Source organism: Cucumis melo, chromosome 4, assembly GCF_025177605.1.
Source record: "Cucumis melo cultivar AY chromosome 4, USDA_Cmelo_AY_1.0, whole genome shotgun sequence".
Taxonomy (NCBI): domain Eukaryota; kingdom Viridiplantae; phylum Streptophyta; class Magnoliopsida; order Cucurbitales; family Cucurbitaceae; genus Cucumis; species Cucumis melo.
This window is the reverse complement of record NC_066860.1, coordinates 14,739,452-14,760,360: the sequence shown is the minus strand read 5'-3', so window position 1 is coordinate 14,760,360 and position 20,909 is coordinate 14,739,452. Positions and strand designations below refer to the sequence as shown.

General features: G+C 38.1%; 2 protein-coding genes across 9 annotated transcripts; both read left to right on the top strand.

The window, feature by feature from the left end:
* Positions 1–2,367: 2,367 nt before the first annotated feature.
* LOC103490077 (ARF guanine-nucleotide exchange factor GNOM-like) lies at positions 2,368–13,927 on the top strand. Of its 7 annotated transcripts, none has more exons than XR_007820498.1 (4): positions 2,368–2,625; positions 3,255–4,020; positions 9,582–13,485; positions 13,570–13,927. XR_007820498.1 is itself a non-coding variant. In XM_051084328.1 (4 exons), exons 3-4 carry the CDS (start codon positions 3,280–3,282, stop codon positions 13,254–13,256), a joined length of 4,416 nt encoding a protein of 1,471 aa, XP_050940285.1. In that variant the 5' UTR covers positions 2,388–2,625; positions 2,901–2,993; positions 3,255–3,279; the 3' UTR covers positions 13,257–13,927. The 7 variants fall into 7 exon arrangements, 4 of the variants coding, with proteins under 4 accessions (XP_050940285.1, XP_050940284.1, XP_050940283.1 ...); XR_007820499.1 differs by having other exon boundaries at positions 2,388–2,625; positions 3,265–4,020; XR_007820497.1 differs by having other exon boundaries at positions 2,388–2,625; positions 3,189–4,020.
* Positions 13,928–17,317: 3,390 nt separating this feature from the next.
* LOC103489902 (putative pentatricopeptide repeat-containing protein At1g02420) lies at positions 17,318–19,994 on the top strand. 2 transcript variants are annotated; one of them, XM_008449237.3, is made up of 2 exons: positions 17,318–17,625; positions 17,718–19,994. In XM_008449237.3, exon 2 carries the CDS (start codon positions 17,756–17,758, stop codon positions 19,112–19,114), a length of 1,359 nt encoding a protein of 452 aa, XP_008447459.1. In that variant the 5' UTR covers positions 17,318–17,625; positions 17,718–17,755; the 3' UTR covers positions 19,115–19,994. The 2 variants fall into 2 exon arrangements, with proteins under 2 accessions (XP_008447459.1, XP_008447458.1); XM_008449236.3 differs by having other exon boundaries at positions 17,501–19,994.
* The last annotated feature ends 915 nt before the right edge of the window (positions 19,995–20,909 follow it).

Below are 20,909 nucleotides of genomic sequence, written 5' to 3'. Positions count from 1 at the left end.
CTACATTTATAATATATCATTATATTTACAATATCCCCCTTAGATATCTATATTATATAAAAATAAATGCCTCGTTAAAACCTTACTAGGAAAAAACCCGATGGAAAAAAATCCTAGTGAAAGAAAAAGAGTACATCATTTTTATACATTAATAACAGCCTCATTAAAAACCTTGCTAGGAAACCCAATGAGAAAAATCATAGTCAAGGGAAAAAGAGTGCAGTATTCCTATTCCTTGAGGGCAATATGTCTACTCCCCTAACGGATACATCACTTGAGTTTTCTGAGTCGTCGCATTCCAATGTTGTGCACTAGCTTTTCAAATGTTGATGTGGGTAATGCTTTTGTGAATGAGTCCGCCAAGTTGTCTTTTGAAGAAATTTGTTGAACACTAATGTCACCATTTTCTTCAAGGTCATGCCTATAGAAGAGTTTTGGTGAGATATGCTTTGTTCTATCTCCTTTTATATACCCTCCTTTGATTTGTGTTATACATGCGGTATTGTCTTCAAATAATATTGTTGGTAAATTTTTACTGAAAGACAAACCACATGCTCGAATATGATGAGTCATTAACCTCAACCATACACATTTCTCTACTAGCTTCATGAATTGCAAGAATTTCTGCATGATTCGATGAAGTGGCTATCATGGTTTGCTTTACAGACCGCCATAATATAGCAGTTCCTCCACATGTAAACAAATAACCTGTTTGAGATCTTGCCTTGTGTGGATCAGATAAATATCCAGCATCGCATAACCGACTAGATCAAAGTTTGATTTATTTAAATAAAACAAACTCATATCAATTGTCTCTCGAAGATAACGAAGTACATGCTTAACTTCATTCCAATGTCTTTTTGTTGGAGAATAACTATATCTTGCTAACAAATTTACTAAAAATGTTATATCTGGTCTTGTGTTATGAGCAAGATACATTAGCGCATTTATTGCACTAAGGTATGGTACTTCAGGACCAAGTGATTCTTCATTATCTTCTCGAGGTCGAAAGATATCTTTCTTTACATCTAGTGATCGAACCAGTATTGGAATGTTCAATGGGTGTGCTTTGTCCATGTAGAATCTTTTTAAAACCTTTTTTGTATATGTCGATTGATGAATAAAAATTCCATCGGCTAAATGCTCGATTTGTAAAACAAGGAAAAATTTTGTCTTACCAGGATCTTTCATTTTAAATTCCTTTTTATTCTATTGTCTTTGAAAGTTTTTCAGGAGTTCCAAGTATATTTAAATCATCAACATATACAGCTATAATTGCAAATTCTGACTGTGATTTCTTAATAAAAACACATGGACAAATTGGATTATTTTGATAACCTTCTTTCAACAAATATTCACTTAAGCGATTGTACCACATTCGTCCTGATTGTTTCAATCCATATAATGATATTTGTAATTTGATTGAACATAATTCTCTAGAGTTTGAATTATATGACTTAGGGATTTCATATAGATTTCATTTTCCAAAGATTCATACAAGTATGTTGTAACTACATCCATAAGATGCATATCAAGATTTTCACATACAGTTAGACTAATTAAATATCTTAATGTAATAGCATCTACCACATGAGAATATGTTTCCTCATAATCAATGCCTTGTCTTTGAGAAAATCCTTGTGCAAAAAGTCGTAATTTATATCTAGTGACCTCATTATTTTCATTTCGTTTATGCACAAATACTCATTTAAATCCCACAGGTTTTATACCTTTAGGTGTATGAACTACAGGTTCAAAAACTTTACGTTTTGTGAATGAGTTTATAATTAGTTCTACTTGGATGACTTCTTTCCACTTAGGGCAATCCTTTCTATTACGACATTCGTCAACAGATTTAGGTTCATAATCCACATGTTCATGAATTATATTATGTGCAACATTATAAGCAAAAATGTTGTCCACAACTACATTAGTTCTATTCCACCATTTTCCTGTCATGGTATAATTTATTGAGATCTCATTGTTATCTTCATATACTTGAGTCTCTTCTACATTTTTAGCACTGGTCGTGTCCATGACTTTTTCTTGAATCTTTCTATTGTCAATTAAGTCATTTTAACTATTGATCACTTTTTTTCTTTTTCGATGATTTTTATCCTTTGAATCCATCAGTCTACCACGCTTTTGTCGCAGCAGTGATTCATTAATTATATCAATTTGCTGAATTAGGATTTCAATTCTATATGAAACATTTGTAGTTGGAATATATGACTTGGTCACTTTCTTAATATCTGTAAATGCTACACTTTGTAAATGAATTATCTTTTGAACTTCTAATTCATACTACTTTGTAGAAAGATTTAAATGAGATAATAAGGATACATTACAGACGATAGTTTTTTGAGAAGAGGGATGAAAATTTATTATTATGACCGATATCACTTTCCACTATTGTAGAAAAAAAAAGAAAAAGAAAAAGAAACGATGTTTGTGATTAGGCAATTCTAATTTCCACCGTCGTACTAAACATCAACACACGATGTTTCCTCACCGGCCGTCCCCTCCCTCACGGCTCCCTCCCGCCGTTTACCGACCGGCGTTCCGGCTGTGCCCATTCCGACGCCGCCTCTTCATCGTTTCGTTTTGGAATTTTTTCTGATCTAGGTATTCTAATTTCCCCTGGGTCCATCTTCAGTTTCATAATTCCTAGTTCATACAACATTTCTCGTTTTGATTTGCATCGAGGTCATGGATGGCAGATCCAGTGCGCACTGCCAAAAATGAAGCTCTTTAATCTCTCCCTAGATCTCTGTTTGTTTTGTTCCTGTCTATGTTGACCGTCTTTGCTTCTCTTCGAATCACACGTAATTCATTGCTTTCTAGATCTTCGGCCTCCATTTCTTTCTGTGTTTCATTTGTATACACGCATTTCCTTGTAGGTCTATGTGCCTGGAGTGATCGGAGTAGGATTAACTTTTTTCTCCTTCATTATGGCTTCATTGGTTGCTTAAGAAGTCACCATTATTCATTTGGTTAGTGGAACGTAGAATTTAGCTTTGGAGGGTTATCTAACTTTTCATTGGTTTGTTAAAATTGATTGTGGGAGTTTTCTATTTGGAACTATGATAGTGCACCTTTTCTTTTTGTGAAAAATTTAGTTGTTCTCATGCCAACTGTTAATCGTGGAGCTCATTCAATCATTATGTTTTTCTTCTCCATGTAAGCAGTAATTGCACGTTAGCTAGGTTTCTGCTCAATCTTCTCACAGTACTTGTCTACTTGATAAACTTTAGTACTGTGAAGGGAACATATCCAAAGATGGGGCGCCCCAAGCTGCATACTGGAATCAATGCAATTGAGGAAGAACCAGAGGAGTGTGATGTCACATTCACATATACAAATAAAACTGCTTTGGCTTGCATGATCAATTCAGAAATTGGTGCTGTATTGGCTGTTATGAGAAGAAATGTAAGATGGGGAGGTCGATATATGTCAGGTGATGATCAATTGGAACACTCTTTAATTCAATCACTGAAGTCATTAAGAAAACAGATATATTCATGGCAACATCCGTGGCATACAATCAACCCTGCTGTGTATCTTCAACCATTTTTAGATGTAATTCGATCGGATGAAACTGGGGCACCTATTACTGGGGTTGCTTTGTCTTCTGTGTACAAGATTTTAACTCTCGACATGATTGATCAAAATACTGTTAACGCTGGAGAGTCTGTTCACTTGATAGTTGATGCTGTTACCTGTTGTAGATTTGAGTTAACAGATCCTGCATCAGAAGAAATGGTCCTGATGAAAATACTTCAGGTTCTTCTTGCTTGTATGAAGAGTAAGGCATCCATTATGTTGAGCAATCAGCATGTCTGCACCATTGTTAATACTTGTTTTCGCATAGTGCATCAGGCAGCCACCAAGGGTGAGCTATTGCAACGAATAGCTCGCCACACAGTTCATGAGCTTGTTAGGTGTATCTTTTCACACCTTTCAGAAATCAATACCACAGAGCGTGCACTAGTCAATGGAAACAGTTCCAGCAAGCAGGAGGTACTGATTTATTCTCTGCATTTTGTTTAAAACCATTTTAGTCACTGCATTTCTCGACAGCTACATTTTAGACCGTAGGATAGTTAGATGAAGATGAGTAATGAAGCTAAAACAAAAAGAAATTTATCATTTTGTGTACGGTAGTTTTACCTTACTTTATGGTACGTATTTTCTTTCAGTCGTAGTTCCCCTACAATATTTCTTTGGGACTGAAATATATAGGTTCTATCTTTTTCATTTTAAATTTAATCTCCCTTGGACACTGAAGTGATGGGATACTTTTCATCTTTCCCCAATGGGATGTATCAAGATTGTGTTTTTTATTATATGAATGAGATACCTGTTGCACCATGCTCATATTTTACAAGTTTCTCAGTTTGGTTTTTAGTTTTGATGGGTAATAAACACAGACTTACATTGTTTGATCTTCAGTGTTAACTGTTAAGTAGTTCATCTTGATTCCATGTCAATTACTGAGGTCATAAGTAAGGAAATTTAGTAAAGAATGTACTTGCTGTCTTTTGATCTTTGTTAAGCTCATGTTCTGTGAACAATTCTGATTTAATGTCATTAGAAGAAAAGTTTTTTAGATTGAGAGAGATGTCTGCCCATTCCTATGAGTTGGATCATTAACTCCACTCAGCTTTGCAAAAAAAGTAAGCATAACAGTTTCTTTGATATTTTGGATCTCCTAAAGAAGCTGCTATGTGTCAGGGGCATAATTGTTCAACGTATTATTTACCGTTGGTCATATGCCCGAATACCCCCAAATCACTTTATCTTTATGTCTTGAAAGTAGTTTAGGTTAATTCTTTCGTTTAGGTGTCGCCGAGTCATAGTGTGACATTTCGGCTTTTTCATATGCAAGCCTGCCAAGGCCAAAATTCTCAATATGTACTATAGGGGGTACATGAACAGTCCGACCCCCGCCCAAGCCTTGTCGCACTCTTTGCATGCTGAGTTATTTTCCTTGCAATTGACAGTCTTCAATGCTTTCTTTATGACGTTTTCAACTATTTACTTTCTCTCTCCCGTTTTATAAAAACATTTTCCCAAGAACAGGGAGGGAGGCTACGTCATACCGCGAGTTTGTCCGCGGATTCCGATTATCGAACGGCTGACTTGCTGATTGAGCTAAGCAAGTGCCGCACAATCGTGTTGAGAAGTTACGATTGTGACAAGTGGTATCAGAGCCAAATTGGCTAATTGACGATTACACCAAAGCATGTCGTCGTCGAATCCCTCGGGCAAGGCCCAGAGAGACCGACTAGTAGAGATAGAAGAGCAGATGCTCTACCTAGTCGAAGTTCCCGACTCCATCCGCTACTTGGAGTCTCGTGTCGACGAAATTTCTGAGAAAGCTAACATGATCGATGCGGTAGCTGGCCGTGTCGAAGGGTTGCCAATAAAAGAGTTGTTGGCAAGGGTTGACGCCCTAGAAGAAAACACCAACGCCAGGAGAACTATTAACTACGAGCGTGGGGAGAGTTCTTCAGGCTTTGCTGCCCACATGGAAGAACGCGTCAGTGAGCTTGATAACACTCAGAAGACACTCTTAGAGATGATAAACGGCATGTCGGAGGATTTCAAGGTCACCCTCGATGTCGTTAGAAATGAAATCGCAGACGTGAACGCAAGGCTGAGTCTCACGATGCGAGCAGTGGCTAACCAAGCTCCAGCTGGAGGAGCGATTTCGGTTAGCAAGGTAAAAGTCCCAGAACCAAAGCCCTTCTGTGGGGCAAGAGATGCTAAGGCCCTGGAGAACTATATTTTCGACCTTGAACAGTACTTCAAGGCTACAAACACTGTCGCCGAAGAAGCCAAAGTGACGTTAGCAACGATGCATCTGTCTGAAGATGCAAAGTTGTGGTGGAGGTCCCGATACGTAGACATACAGGAAGGACGTTGCACTGTAGATACGTGGGACGCCCTGAAGAGAGAACTCCGCTCGCAATTTTTCCCCGAGAATGTGGAAATCCTGGCTCGACGAAAATTGCGCGATCTAAGACACACTGGCGAGATTCGGGAGTACGTGAAGCAGTTCGCAGGGTTAATGCTAGACATCCGGGACATGTCAGAGAGAGACAAAGTTTTCTACTTTGTCGAAGGGCTGAAACCGTGGGCGAGGGCCAAGTTGTATGAACAAAGGGCCCAAGACCTCACGTCCGCGTATGCAGCAGCCGAACGGTTGTTCGATCTGACAAGTGACACTCAAGATGTGAGACGTCACAAAAGCTCCTCACCTGGAAGGAACAGGAATAGTCGTCCGAGTTCCCCCAAAACTGTCAGGAGAGAGGAATACACTGGTAAAGACCGAAGATCTCACCAGTCAAACACAGAGAACACATGGCAAAGGCCGAATAATCAAAGCCCACCCAAGCGCCGCCTGAGTTGTTACATATGTGGTAAGCCACATATAGTAAGAGAATGCCCGAATAAAGTCGACTTCCATGCGTTCCAGGCCTCACTAATTGCGGATTCAGACGATAAGTCGAATCGTGTTGAGGACGAAGCGGACCTGGTAGATGGAGGCGAGAAGACTCGGATTGGGGCCATAAGGTACATGTCGTCTCTCCAGAAAAAGTCAGGGGAGAGACATGTACCAACAAAAGGGGGCCTAATGTACGTTGACACCTGGATCAATCAAAGACAGACTAAGAGCACAATGGTTGATTCTGGTGCAACCCACAACTTTATTACAGAAACAGAAGCCAGGCGTCTAGGGCTCCGTTGGGAGAGGGATTCAGGAAAGATGAAAGCCGTGAATTCCATTGCCCTACCTATCGTCGGATTGGTGAAGCGAACGACGATAAAGTTGGGAGGATGGAGAGGCCCCGTAGACCTTGTGGTTGTGAAGATGGACGACTTTGATGTAGTGCTGGGAATGGAGTTCCTCCTTGAACATCAAGTCATTCCAATGCCGTCAGCCAAATGTCTAGCGATTACCGGATCCTTCCCCACGGTAGTGCAAGCAGATATTCGGCAGCCTAACGGGTTCAGAATGATATCGGCCATGCAACTAGACGAGAGTCGCGCCCAAGGGGAACCACCATCTGTGGAGATCCTGCTTGGGGCGTTGGAAAAGCCGGGGGAGACAGTCCCCAAGGACACTCTGTGTGTCCCAGAGAAGCGCCATGGTGTGATGCCAAGTAGTTGGCCCAAGTCCTCGTCGAGGCGAAGGAGGACCGACCATGGGAAAGAGCCGCCATCAGAGGCAAAAGCGCATGCGGAGAATGCTTATCGCATGGCGCCGCCGGAGTTGACCAAACTTCGGGAACCATCAGAGATGTTGTTGAATACAGGGTGTAGTATACCCGTACCAGCTCCGTATGGAGCCCGCGTCCTTTCCTTGAAGAAGAAGGACAGAAGCCCACAACAGTGTGTTGACCGTCGTACCCAGAGTAAGCTCACGGTCCGGCGTAAAGGTCCACTCCCCATGCTCACGAGGCGGGTGGACTGCCGACGTGGAGTGAAGCATCGCCTAAAATCAGACGACCGACCGAGGCAATGTCGAGTAAGAACAACGAAGGCAAAGGGACTCGAGAAAAATTGTGTCACTAGGCATGAAGAATACGAGTTCCCCGTGGCACCGCTGGGTCTTACTGATGCCAAGGGAGGAAAGTGTTGTTTTGTGCGGGGCCAGGTGAGCGCGCTGATTCATGTGGGGGAGCCCCACCATGGTGGGTCGTCAAGAGAAGAAGACACTCAGTGGAGCGAGAACCTCGAGTGTCGGGTCGCCTTCAATGGTTCGAAGCAAACCATGATCGAGGGGCCAAGTCTTGGGGTCGTCGATGCGACTAAGACTCCTGAAGTCGAAGCCGAGCAACTCAGCTGTGTGCTCGAAGAATACCTGCATCATTGTGTTGATGGCAGACAAAGGAATTGGGTTCAACGGCCGAAGGTAGCCCAATTCGGTTATAGTGCTCAGACCGACTCCCTGATCAAGAGAAGTCCGTTTGAGATTGAAGATAAGAGGCATTCTGTATTGCCGCCCGTCGCTGATGACCCTTGTCTAAGGGACCGCCCTCAAGTCCACCGAGTTGGAGAAGAATGTGAACAGATGGCCAACATCGCTCGAGTGTGCCTAGAAGAAGCTTCAAGGCCGATGGAGGAGAGGGGAGATCAAAAGCAATGCCCTCTCGAGTTCGAGGGGATGACCAAGCTTCCAATTGACGGTGCAACAACGTCGTACGATCATCTGTCAACCTGGACCTGGAGGAAGACAGAGAAGTCGAGCAAGCCCTTGCTGACGGAGTAAGGATTGGTAGAAGGCCCACGAGGGAGGTACATAAATTCCTAGTGCAGCGGAAGAAGCCCCTCGTGGAGGTAACCAGTGGAAGACCTGTCGAAGATTTTGAAGCGTGGACGCAGAAGACCGAAGAGCTCCAGCTTCGCCAGTTGACGAGGACGTCAACCGTTTGAGTGGGGGAGAATGTCAGGGGCATAATTGTTCAACGTATTATTTACCGTTGGTCATATGCCCGAATACCCCCAAATCACTTTATCTTTATGTCTTGAAAGTAGTTTAGGTTAATTCTTTCGTTTAGGTGTCGCCGAGTCATAGTGTGACATTTCGGCTTTTTCATATGCAAGCCTGCCAAGGCCAAAATTCTCAATATGTACTATAGGGGGTACATGAACAGTCCGACCCCCGCCCAAGCCTTGTCGCACTCTTTGCATGCTGAGTTATTTTCCTTGCAATTGACAGTCTTCAATGCTTTCTTTATGACGTTTTCAACTATTTACTTTCTCTCTCCCGTTTTATAAAAACATTTTCCCAAGAACAGGGAGGGAGGCTACGTCATACCGCGAGTTTGTCCGCGGATTCCGATTATCGAACGGCTGACTTGCTGATTGAGCTAAGCAAGTGCCGCACAATCGTGTTGAGAAGTTACGATTGTGACACTATGCACTTACGCCTACTTTTTTTGGCAAGGCTGAGTGGACTCAAAATTTTGAAAAAGCTGTTTTGCTTAATTTCTTTGAAATTTTGGGTCTCCTAAATTATATGAAGTAATTATGTGATCAGGTCCCTTTTGTATACCCTTTGATTGGGTTCCTTTTGTATTCTTGGATATCTTTAGGTATGTCATTCCATCAATGAAATGGTTTCTTACCCAAAATAACAACAACAACTACAACAACAATAATAAGTAAATAAATAAAAAGTAAAAATAAAATAAAGTTCAAATAGTAAGGTACTTCTATTAGTCACGTTGATGATGATATTGAGAATGAGCTTTAGAATATTTCTTCTTTGAAAGTGAAAGTTGATGGATGCATCTTTTTGTTCTTTTTTATTTTTTTAAAAATATAACAATAATAATTTTTGTCCACAATACATGGGTTTGAATTTTTACGTTTTTGTTAATGTTTCTTACATTCAGAATGAGGCTTACTACTCACTACTCACTTCTCTTAGATAAAAAGCCTGACTTTAGGCTCTTAAAATATTGGTTTCTCACATCATTTATTTTGACATTGAAATTGTTAAGCTTCTCGTTGGCAAAAATTAACACAAAATTGTTTAATTAATGTATGAAACCTGTTCTCTTGTTCAGGCTGGCAGGGGGGCTAATGATGACTATGTGCTTGGAAGCAGACTTTTGGAGAATGGCAACTTGGGTCATGAATTTGATGGTCAATCGCCATCCAATAATTTGGACTCTAAACCTTCATCAGGTCTGATGGCAACTGGAATGGAGGAAAATTTACTTGAGGATGGTAGTGTGAAGGATACGGTTCCATTTGACTTTCATCTTATGAACGAACCTTATGGGGTCCCTTGCATGGTGGAAATTTTCCGATTCCTCTGTTCATTGTTAAATCTAGTTGAGCATATGGAATTAGGAGCTAGGTCAAATACCATGGCTTTTGATGAAGATGTTCCTCTCTTTGCCTTGGGATTGATAAATTCAGCAATAGAGTTGGGTGGTCCATCCTTCCGCCATCACCCCAGGCTATTGAGTTTAATCCAAGATGAATTATTTCGAAACCTTATGCAATTTGGTTTGTCAACAAGCTCGCTAATCCTTTCAATGGTTTGTAGCATTGTTCTCAATCTGTACCACCATCTGCGCACAGAACTGAAGTTGCAGCTTGAGGCTTTCTTTTCATGTGTGATTTTGAGGCTTGCTCAAAGCAGGTATGGGGCTTCATACCAGCAGCAGGAGGTTGCCATGGAGGCTCTTGTTGATTTCTGCAGGCAGAAAACATTTATGGTGGAGATGTATGCAAACTTAGATTGTGACATAACATGCAGTAATGTCTTTGAAGATCTCGCGAATCTTCTGTCCAAGAGTGCTTTTCCAGTTAATTGTCCTTTGTCCTCAATGCATATCCTTGCTTTGGATGGTCTTATTGCCATTATACAGGGAATGGCTGAGAGGATAGGTAATGGAACTGGCCTAGAAAATACTCCTGTGAACCTTGAGGAATATACTCCTTTCTGGATGGTAAAGTGTGAAAATTTCAGTGATCCTATTCAATGGGTTCCATTTGTGAGAAGGAAAAAGTACATTAAGAGACGTTTGATGATTGGAGCTGATCACTTTAACCGTGACCCTAAGAAAGGACTGGAGTTCCTTCAAGGAATTCATCTCTTGCCTGATAAACTTGATCCCAAAAGTGTAGCCTGCTTTTTCAGGTACACTGCTGGTTTAGATAAAAATTTGGTTGGGGACTTCCTTGGAAATCATGATGAGTTTTGTGTCCAGGTTCTTCATGAATTTGCTTGGACTTTTGATTTTCAGGACATGAATTTGGATACTGCTTTGCGGCTGTTTCTGGAAACTTTCCGTCTCCCTGGGGAATCACAGAAGATACAAAGGGTGCTTGAGGCATTCTCTGAGAGATATTATGAACAGTCACCTCAAATTCTTGTCAATAAGGATGCTGCTCTTCTACTATCTTATTCAATTATAATGCTCAATACAGATCAACATAATGTTCAAGTGAAAAAGAAGATGACGGAAGAAGATTTCATTCGGAATAGCAGGCACATAAATGGAGGCAATGATCTTCCAAGAGATTTTCTCTCTGAGTTGTATCACTCAATCTGTAAGAATGAGATTCGTACTACTCCGGAGCAAGGAAATGGTTTTCCTGAAATGACTCCAAGCCGATGGATAGATCTGATGCATAAATCTAAGAAATCATCTCCATTCATTGTGTCTGATTCTAAAGTCTACCTTGATTGTGATATGTTTGCTATAATGTCAGGGCCAACGATTGCTGCTATATCTGTGGTTTTTGATCATGCAGAACATGAAGAAGTCTATCAAACATGTATTGATGGATTCTTAGCTGTTGCAAAGATCTCCGCATGCCATCACCTTGAAGATGTACTAGACGATCTTGTTGTGTCCCTCTGCAAGTTCACAACCCTCATGAACCCATCATCTGTTGAGGAGCCTGTGCTGGCATTTGGTGATGATACAAAAGCCAGGATGGCTACTATGACTGTTTTCACCATTGCCAACAGGTATGGTGACTTCATTCGCACAGGTTGGAGAAACATCCTTGATTGCATCTTGCGATTGCACAAGCTTGGTCTTTTACCAGCTCGTGTGGCCAATGATGCAGCTGATGAATCAGAATTTTCTGCTGATGCCGGGCATGGGAAGCCTCTTACAAGTTCGTTATCTGTTGCTCATGTACAGTCGATTGGAACTCCCAAGAGATCCTCTGGTTTAATGGGCCGGTTCAGTCAGCTTTTATCTCTTGACAGTGAGGAGCCAAGGTCACAGCCCACTGAACAACAGCTTGCTGCTCATCAGCGCACCCTTCAAACTATTCAAAAGTGCAATATTGACAGCATTTTTACAGAGAGCAAGTTTCTTCAGGCTGAATCTCTTTTACAGCTAGCACAAGCACTCATATGGGCTGCAGGACGGCCCCAGAAAGGAAACAGCGCTCCTGAGGATGAAGATACAGCAGTCTTCTGTCTGGAATTGTTGATCGCCATTACCCTGAATAACCGAGATAGAATTGTACTTCTTTGGCCTGGTGTGTATGATCATATATTTAACATTGTGCAATCAACTGTCGTGCCCTGTGCCCTGGTGGAGAAAGCTGTTTTTGGACTTCTCCGGATCTGCCAGCGGTTGCTTCCTTATAAAGAGAACCTTGCTGATGAACTTTTGAGATCTCTTCAACTTGTCTTGAAGCTAGATGCTAGGGTAGCTGATGCATACTGTGAGCAAATTACACAGGAAGTCAGTCGTCTAGTAAAAGCAAATGCTTCTCATATTAGATCTCCATCAGGATGGCGAACGATAACATCCCTACTCTCGATTACAGCTCGCCATCCAGAGGCTTCTGAGGCAGGATTTGATGCTCTACTGTTCATTGTGTCTGACGGTGCTCACTTGTTGCCAGCAAATTATACCCTCTGTATTGATGCCTCAAGGCAATTTGCTGAGTCTCGTGTTGGACAGGTTGAACGCTCTTTGCGTGCTTTGGATCTTATGGCTGGATCTGTTGATTGTTTAGGACAGTGGGCTAAGGAGGGTAAGGAAGCTGCGGGGGAGGAGGAAATCATTAAAATTTCGCAAGATATTGGAGACATGTGGCTGAGGCTTGTGCAGGGTTTGAGAAAAGTTTGCTTGGACCAGAGGGAGGAGGTTAGAAATCACGCTCTGCTGTCATTGCAAAAGTGCTTGGCAGGTGTTGATGAAATCCGCCTTCCACATGATTTGTGGTTACAGTGTTTCGATCTTGTGATCTTCACAGTGCTTGATGATTTATTAGAAATTGCACAAGGACACTCTCAGAAAGATTACAGAAACATGGAAGGGACGCTGATCCTTGCCATAAAACTCTTGTTCAAAGTGTTCTTACTGTTGCTCCAGGATCTTTCTCAACTAACAACCTTCTGCAAGCTATGGCTTGGTGTTCTTAGCAGAATGGAAAAGTATGCAAAAGCTAAAGTTAGAGGAAAAAGAAGCGAGAAGCTTCAGGAGTTGGTGCCTGAACTCCTCAAGAATAACTTGCTTGTTATGAAAACTAAGGGGATTCTAGTTCAGAGGAGTGCGCTAGGTGGAGACAGCCTGTGGGAACTCACATGGTTGCATGTAAATAACATTTCTCCTTCGTTGCAATCGGAAGTTTTCCCTGATCAAGATTCCAACTGCGTACTTGGTCAGGGTGAAAAAAGTGGCCTAACTTCTAGTGAAGCAAACTCTGTTTCTTCAAGTGATAAGGTAGTATCCGACAATGCTGGAACTGGAGGGTAGGGTTTATTCAATTGGAAATCTCAGCTTCTTTCAGCAAGCGATGTCGCTATGCATATACTTGACCATGAGGATTACCAATTTTTGTCTAGAATTAGTCTGTATCCATCATCCAGAAAATATTAACTTTACAAATCGGAGATAGGGTACTTCATATCTATACTTGGAGCTTGCTTTTTTACACAATTAGGGGGAGGTTATGAAGTAAATGCGTGCTACAGAACCACCCCAGGTATGCTTTACGAACTTCCAGGCTTTCATCTTTTTTGGAAAGGCGTTTTTTTTCTTCTAATATTCTGCAAATTCCCAATCACAGAGTTCCCCGAGTTAAATCTGGCTCATTCTAAACCATGCTGTTTGTTAGTGTCATACGTATCATCGTTCAATTAGGTATAGATTTCAATCCTTCTATCTTTGCTCTTTTGTTGACACTCCGATTTCTGGAGGCATATTATCATTCATCCTTGAATGAAGCATGTATTTACTATTATTTTGTATTACCTTGCTGAGTAATGTACAGAATCAAAAAAAGAAAAGATTGCTAGTAAACCACTTGGTATGCTACATGTAGTATGCTACTTTCAGGTAATTTTAAATGGCAGGAGTTGAATTGAAGAGGAAAATTTGATGGATGAGGTGGAACCATCATTGTTCCTCGTTATCATTTTGTATCAGATCATTGTTTTGTTTTGATGTATTCTTTGCTTTTTGTTTTTGTTTCTTTGCGTGATGGAGCTTTTCAGCATTGGTGGACAAAGAGATGGTAATTAGCAAAAAGAAAATTTGCTCAAAAAGATATATTTTCTTCTGTCGAAAGGTAGGAAATCGAACTTTCAACTTGATGAAATTAGCTTAGCAGTCTCAACTTCGAACTTTCGTTTGAACTTCATACCAGAAATTTTTTCTTATGTCTTTTGGGTTGTTTATTCCAATGGACTGTTTTGAACATCAAGGAGGGAGGTAGGGATTTAGATTTCAATTTTGTTGGAATATTCACATTCCCAAGCCACGAGGATGCATCAGTATTCAATTATATGAATTAATTATTTTCCAAATCAATTGTGATCAAACTTTTTGGGTGTAGTTTCTTTTTCCTTGGATTTTGAAAATTATATTTCTGTACCTTTGAGAAGTGTGTTAGTATTTAGGGCTTGTATGGTAATGTTCTCGTTTCTTGTTTCCTGTTTCTTGTTCTCTGTTCTATGTTTCTTGGTTTGATAACGGTTTCTTGTTTCTTCGTTTTCTTTGAGATTTATTTTTTATTTTATTTGCATCTAATTCAATTGAACATTAAACAAAAGTATAAGTTATCCATTAAATACAAAAAATAAAATTATCAAAAGTTTATTCATTTAATACAAAAAACATCTTTGAATAAAAATAATAACAGTAAAATTGTATCTATTCTTCAAATGTTACCAAATTTAATTGACAATATTATCTCTCTGTCAAATTTGATTGACAATATCATCTCTAACTCGAGTCATTTCTCTTAGATGATGTCGATTCACTTCTTAATCCATCAATTTCAACAATCTCATTGATATTTTGTGATATCTAGAATGTAATATTAATTTTAAAGTAAGTTATTATGTCTTCAATATTTAGAATTGAAAGAAACAAAACAACATTTAACCTTTAACTTTGTTGCCTATGATGCTTTAGAGAAACCCACGATGAAAACCATGAGAGAAAGAGGAAGAGGATGATTATTTGCGGAATACGATGGAGATAAGAGGAAAATGAAACTAATAAAAATAATTGAGAAAATGAAAAAGGAAACAAATAAAAATAATTGAGAAAAAAGGAAAAGGAAACAAATAAAAATAATTGAGAAAAAGGAAACTAATAAAATAAGAAAAAAAAAGATAAAGATAAAGAAACCAATAGAAATAATTGAGAAACGGAATGGAAAAAACCATTTTTTTTTTGTTTCCAGTAGTTCCTTATAAAATGATAAACGTTTCTACTTTTTTTAGAACAAGAAACAAAAAGTGTAACAAGGAAACGAGAACGTTAACAAACGAGTCCTTAGTTTTTGTTTGATATTATTTTTATTTTTATCCTTGAGATTTTACTAATATTCAGTTGGTTAATTAAATTAAAATAATTGTGATTTGAAATGTTTTTAATTAATATTAACAGTGTTACGAAAATTAGTAAAAATTAAATTAATTATAATCAACTTAATTCTTTTAAATTAATTAATAGACATTCACACTAAAAATTGGAGGTTGGTATTTACTATTTAGGGAAAAGACCAAGGTTAAAAAAGTAAATTTTGAAAAAAAAGCTAAAAACTTTAAGCTAAAGCCAACATGAGATGAGAAGAACTGTTGATGTAACGTACCAACTTGTTGTTTGGTCTACCAATTTTATATGTTGGTGGAGTTGAGTTGGTATCTCCCTTCTCTCCAAAATTTCCAATGGATTCACCTATCAATTGTCATTGACGATTGTTATGCCACACTAAAAGAACCAACTTCGACGATCGACTCTCTGATGGCAAACTTTCACAACCAATTTTAGGCTCTAGTAATCATCTCGAATAGCAAACTCCGACGAAAATCAAATTTGATAGCCATCTTTACATGATGAATGCTAGGCTCTAACAATAAACTCTCTTGACCAACTTCAAGACCACTTTCGTGCAACCAACTTATGCATCCTACAACCACCTAGAACTACAAATTTTGACGAAAAACATCTTTGAAAATGAAGATTTGTTCTTTAATGATTCTTCAAATTTGAAGGAATTGAATGCACGATTGTTGAAGAAATATGGTGATATTCCATTGACCCCTAAGATGACAGAGGATATTCAATTAAAAGAAATCATGCGAGAGGAAAAAAATACAAAGCAACAATAGCAACAATAGCAAGAAAACGAAAACGAAAACAAAAAGGATTTTGTTTTCCAAATTATTGACAAAAACATGTACATTAAAAAGAATAAACAAACATAAATTGAGGTCAAAATTATTGACAAAAATATGATAGTTTTAGTTTTGGTTAATGGTTCAAGGTCAGAACTTCAATATTTTTTTTAGTTAATTTAATTGTTTTTCATATTTTATTTATTTAATAATGAAATAAAATATGTTTTAGTTCATCAATTTCAAGAGATATTTTTAAATATAATAAAATAAATTAAAATATTTACGAGTAAAATTTTAGATTCTATTAGTGATACAAACTTCTATTACTGTCTATCAATATGACTAATAGAAACATATTAGTATCTATCGATGATAAAATCTGAAATTTTGCTATATTTCGTAAATATTTTGTCATTTTTTATAATTCTCTTGATTTAAAAATGAAATAAAATTATTTAAATAATATTATTAAAAAAATGAAAGAATTAAAATATTGAAAACGCACTTTTCAGAAAAAGAAAATGAAAATTGAAATCTGCAAAGGAAGTAAATTAATTAGAACTGAAATTGCAAACTAATAGGAATTGAAATGGTGAGGTGAATTTTAATAAGGAATATTTTTAGGTTTCGGATATTAAACGATGGCTAAATTATAGAAAACGTCTCTCACATTTGTATTTTCGAAAGAAAATACCCTCAAGCTTTTAAAAGTTTAAAAAATATCCTCAAACTCGCAAAAAAAGTTCAAAATATATTGTCGTTGGATTTAGATGGAAAATATTAAACTCTTGAATTATTTAAAAGTTTTAAAAATACACTTGAACTTAAAAAATTTAAAAAAGAAAACTACACTTAACTAAAACTATTAATATCACATTGAAAAAATAACTCTAAATTTAAAAGGTTAACGTATGATATTTTCCTTATCGATGGTTGTCTTTTTTGTTTCTCCTGTCGATCTTTCTTTATACGATTTTTATGGAAGTTTAGGGTAATTCATTTATGATTTGGTTGTACATATTTAAAGGATACTTAGCCCTCCAATTAAAGGTTTTGGTATTTCAATTTATCTTAAAAAGTAACATTTGTATTATTTTGTTGTAGTTGTTTCAACTTGATTTAAAAGAAGGAATGGTACATGTATCGAAGAGATACTTCGATATTACAATTCATTGAGAAAGAATTCTCTAAATTCGTGAAGTCTAAATTTACGAAGGTTGAAGTAGAGATATTTTTAATTATATAGAGTTTATATTTTTAAAGGGATATTTGTATATTTATTTTAAATGAATTAAATCATTATGGGTTAAGTTAGTAATGATTTAATTAAAATGTGTTGAGCGAAATAAAGGGACCATTCCTTTTTTGAACTTTTCTCAAGGTTCAATCTCCTAACCTAAACGCTTTTTGCCCGCTCCACCTCATTTCAATTTCATCTCAACCAAGCCGACCATGATTCTCCGGCGCCAAAACTCCTTTCAATCACCCGTCAGGTACTTCTCACCAATCCCATTATCAAATTTCTTCTTCCACCCATTTTCATCTGCAACACATAATCAATCGCTTAATGAAAACATTGAAACAGTATTCCGCATTATTACTACTTCCCCCTCTTCAACGGATATGAAACATTCTCTCAAATCGAGTAGGGTTTTTCTCTCAAATGAATTGATCGATGGGGTTCTTAAGAGGGTTAGGTTTAGTCACGGCAATCCCTTACAGACTTTGGAATTCTTTAATTACACTGCTACAAGAAGGGGATTTTATCACACTTCGTATTCTGTTGATACAATGCTTTATATACTAGGTAGAGGCCGGAAGTTTAACCTAATTTGGGATGTTTTGGTTGATGTTAAGCTTAAGGATCCGTCGTTGATCTCGGTTAGAACTGTTATGGTTGTTTTAGGGAGAATCGCCAAAGTGTGTTCTGTGAGGCAAACTGTGGAGTCTTTTAGGAAGTTCAAGAAGTTTGTTCCTGAGTTTGATGTCACTTGTTTTAATGCATTGCTAAGAACTCTGTGCCAGGAGAAGAGTATGATGGATGCGAGGAATGTTTACCACGGTTTGAAGAGTAAGTTTAGGCCGAATTTGCAGACGTTTAACATATTATTGTCGGGTTGGAAGTCGTCAGAAGAAGCTGAGGGATTCTTTGATGAGATGATAGAAATGGGGGTTAAACCTGATGTTGTTTCATATAATAGTTTAGTTGATGTTTATTGTAAGAATAGGGAAATGGACAAGGCGTTCAAGGTGGTTGAGAAAATGAGGGATGAAGATATACCTGCTGATGTGATTACATACACTAGTATAATTGGGGGATTGGGATTGATTGGTCAACCTGACAAAGCGAGAAATATTTTGAAAGAAATGAAGGAGTATGGATGTTACCCTGATGTTGCAGCTTACAATGCTACCATACGGAATTTTTGCATTGCGAAGAGGCTTCATGAGGCTTTTGATTTGTTGGATGAAATGGTGAATAAGGGTCTGAGTCCAAATGCAACGACATACAACTTGTTCTTTAGGATTTTCTTTTGGTCGAATGACTTAAAAAGCGCGTGGAATTTATATCGTCGAATGATGGATACAGGGTGCTTGCCTAATACGCAATCCTGCTTGTTCCTAGTGAGGTTGTTTAAGAAGTATGAAAAGGAAGATATGGCATTGGAGCTGTGGAATGATATGATACAAAAGGGTTTTGGCTCTTATATATTAGTTTCTGAGGAGTTATTTGATCTTCTTTGTGATTTGGGAAAGTTGATAGAAGCTGAGAGCTGTTTTCTGCAGATGGTAGATAAGGGGCATAAGCCAAGTCACACCTCGTTTAAAAGGATCAAAGTACTCATGGAACTGGCAAATAAACATGAGGCTCTTCAGAACTTGTCAAAGAAAATGGATGGTTTTTTGGATCCACAAAAACGCCTTCCTGGAACAATGAGTTATTCAGCAGATCTGTCAAATTCGAATTCATCTCCGTGTTAAATGACTTTTTTTCCCCACATGTCAAGGGTCTATATTCTTCACTCAGTGAAAAGCTGAAAACCAACAGAGCATCAACACATTAACTGCATTTCAACAGCAGGATGCTGAGCAAGATCGTGGAGCTGGAATTCGACATATAACTTCTTGAGGCTAGTCGCAACATCTAAATCAACTGTTTGGTGGATTAGAAAGGGAACATCCCATAGCCTCCTCTAGAAAGCTTTGCATAGTAGGATGTGAACACTACCTCTGGCTTAGAACTGTACGCTCTCGTGTTCAATGCATTGTCCAAAATAAGCACAAAGAACTATTCGCTTCAAAAAGATAGATAGAAAGAAAATGAGGTGATTGGTTCAAGAACTGTCTCATGAGTTACCAACTCTATAGCTACATGAGGGTATGAATGTATATAGAAATTCAGAAACTCAGATCTGGCTGTCATGAAGATCACCAAGACCCAATACGATTGCATCTCTATTTGGAAATTTTCAAGTTGAAGACAGTATAAACCGGGAACTATCATTTTAAACCTTCCTGCTGTTTTTGCCATTGAGTTTCATTACATTACGAGCAGTTTTCTCAAGTGTGAAATCTCATCCAGCTGACCTCTATGTTAGGAAAAGTTCCATCCGCTTTCTTTCGTTGAACACAACACTTTGGAAATATTCTTGGCCATGGGAGCTGCAAACAGAAAGGCCTCACCTGTTCTTATACGTTCTCTCAAAGTTTTTATTTTCCGAAATGTGTTTGAGCATATGTCATGATGAAAATTATTTGCATTACATGACACTAGATGGATATTTCGAAACATTCAAATTTTTGGTTTTTTTTCCCATCAATCTCCATGCAAATATTCAATTGTTGGCCATATTTTACTTCATCGAGCATGTCATGATGACCATGTTTCTGATGTTCACTTTTTTTTTTTTTCGTATTCTCGGGGAAAATATGTTTCCTGTATGAGATATATAACCTTTCATGGAGATTATGTGAAACAAAACTTCTTGGTGCAACGACTTGCATTCTAGAAACCAAAAGAGAGAATAAAATGGGATATATACCTTGTTTTTTTTTTAATACCTCAATATTGTGCAAAATAAAGTGCTGAAAATGGAAGCAAAACCTGAGATGTGAGAGTGAGTTAATGCCTAGTTGCTCACTAAAGGGATTCAAATCTTCCGACCGACCATATAAATTTTCGAACCTACCTTAATTTCGTAGTATTAGCATAGTATGGGGTCAAACCACTAGAAACCATTGTGTTTCTCAATTAGAATGTGCGAAACCTTGAGGTAACTTACAGATTTAGTTTGGTGTTTGCTTTGAGATTAAATTGTAGGCAATCAAAAGTAGGAGAGGATGGGAAATTAGGATAAAAAAGGCCTAATTTGGTTTTATTTGAAGCTTCCCCCAATTAGTATAATTGATCATCAAACTTTAGATCCCACTTCTTCTCTAAGCCTAGCAAAATTGATTAGTAATGTTAATTAACCTCCTAATTAACTAATTAGCCGACGTAGGTAGATGACACACATGCCAATCATTTGAATTAATTGCATTGAGTTTTAGTGATTACGCTAAGAAATAATTTAAACCGATAATTCTTAATTAGAAACTCAATGTGATTTTCCTCTAGGTTGCTTAAAACAATGTTTATAGCGGTCGATTCACAATTAACAAGTTAATCTAACATTTTGCTACTTGGTGATTTAGGCACTTAATGAAGTTTAAATCAACATCAATTAATCATGAATAGTTTGTCATACAATCCATAGATAAAATGAGTAATACTCGA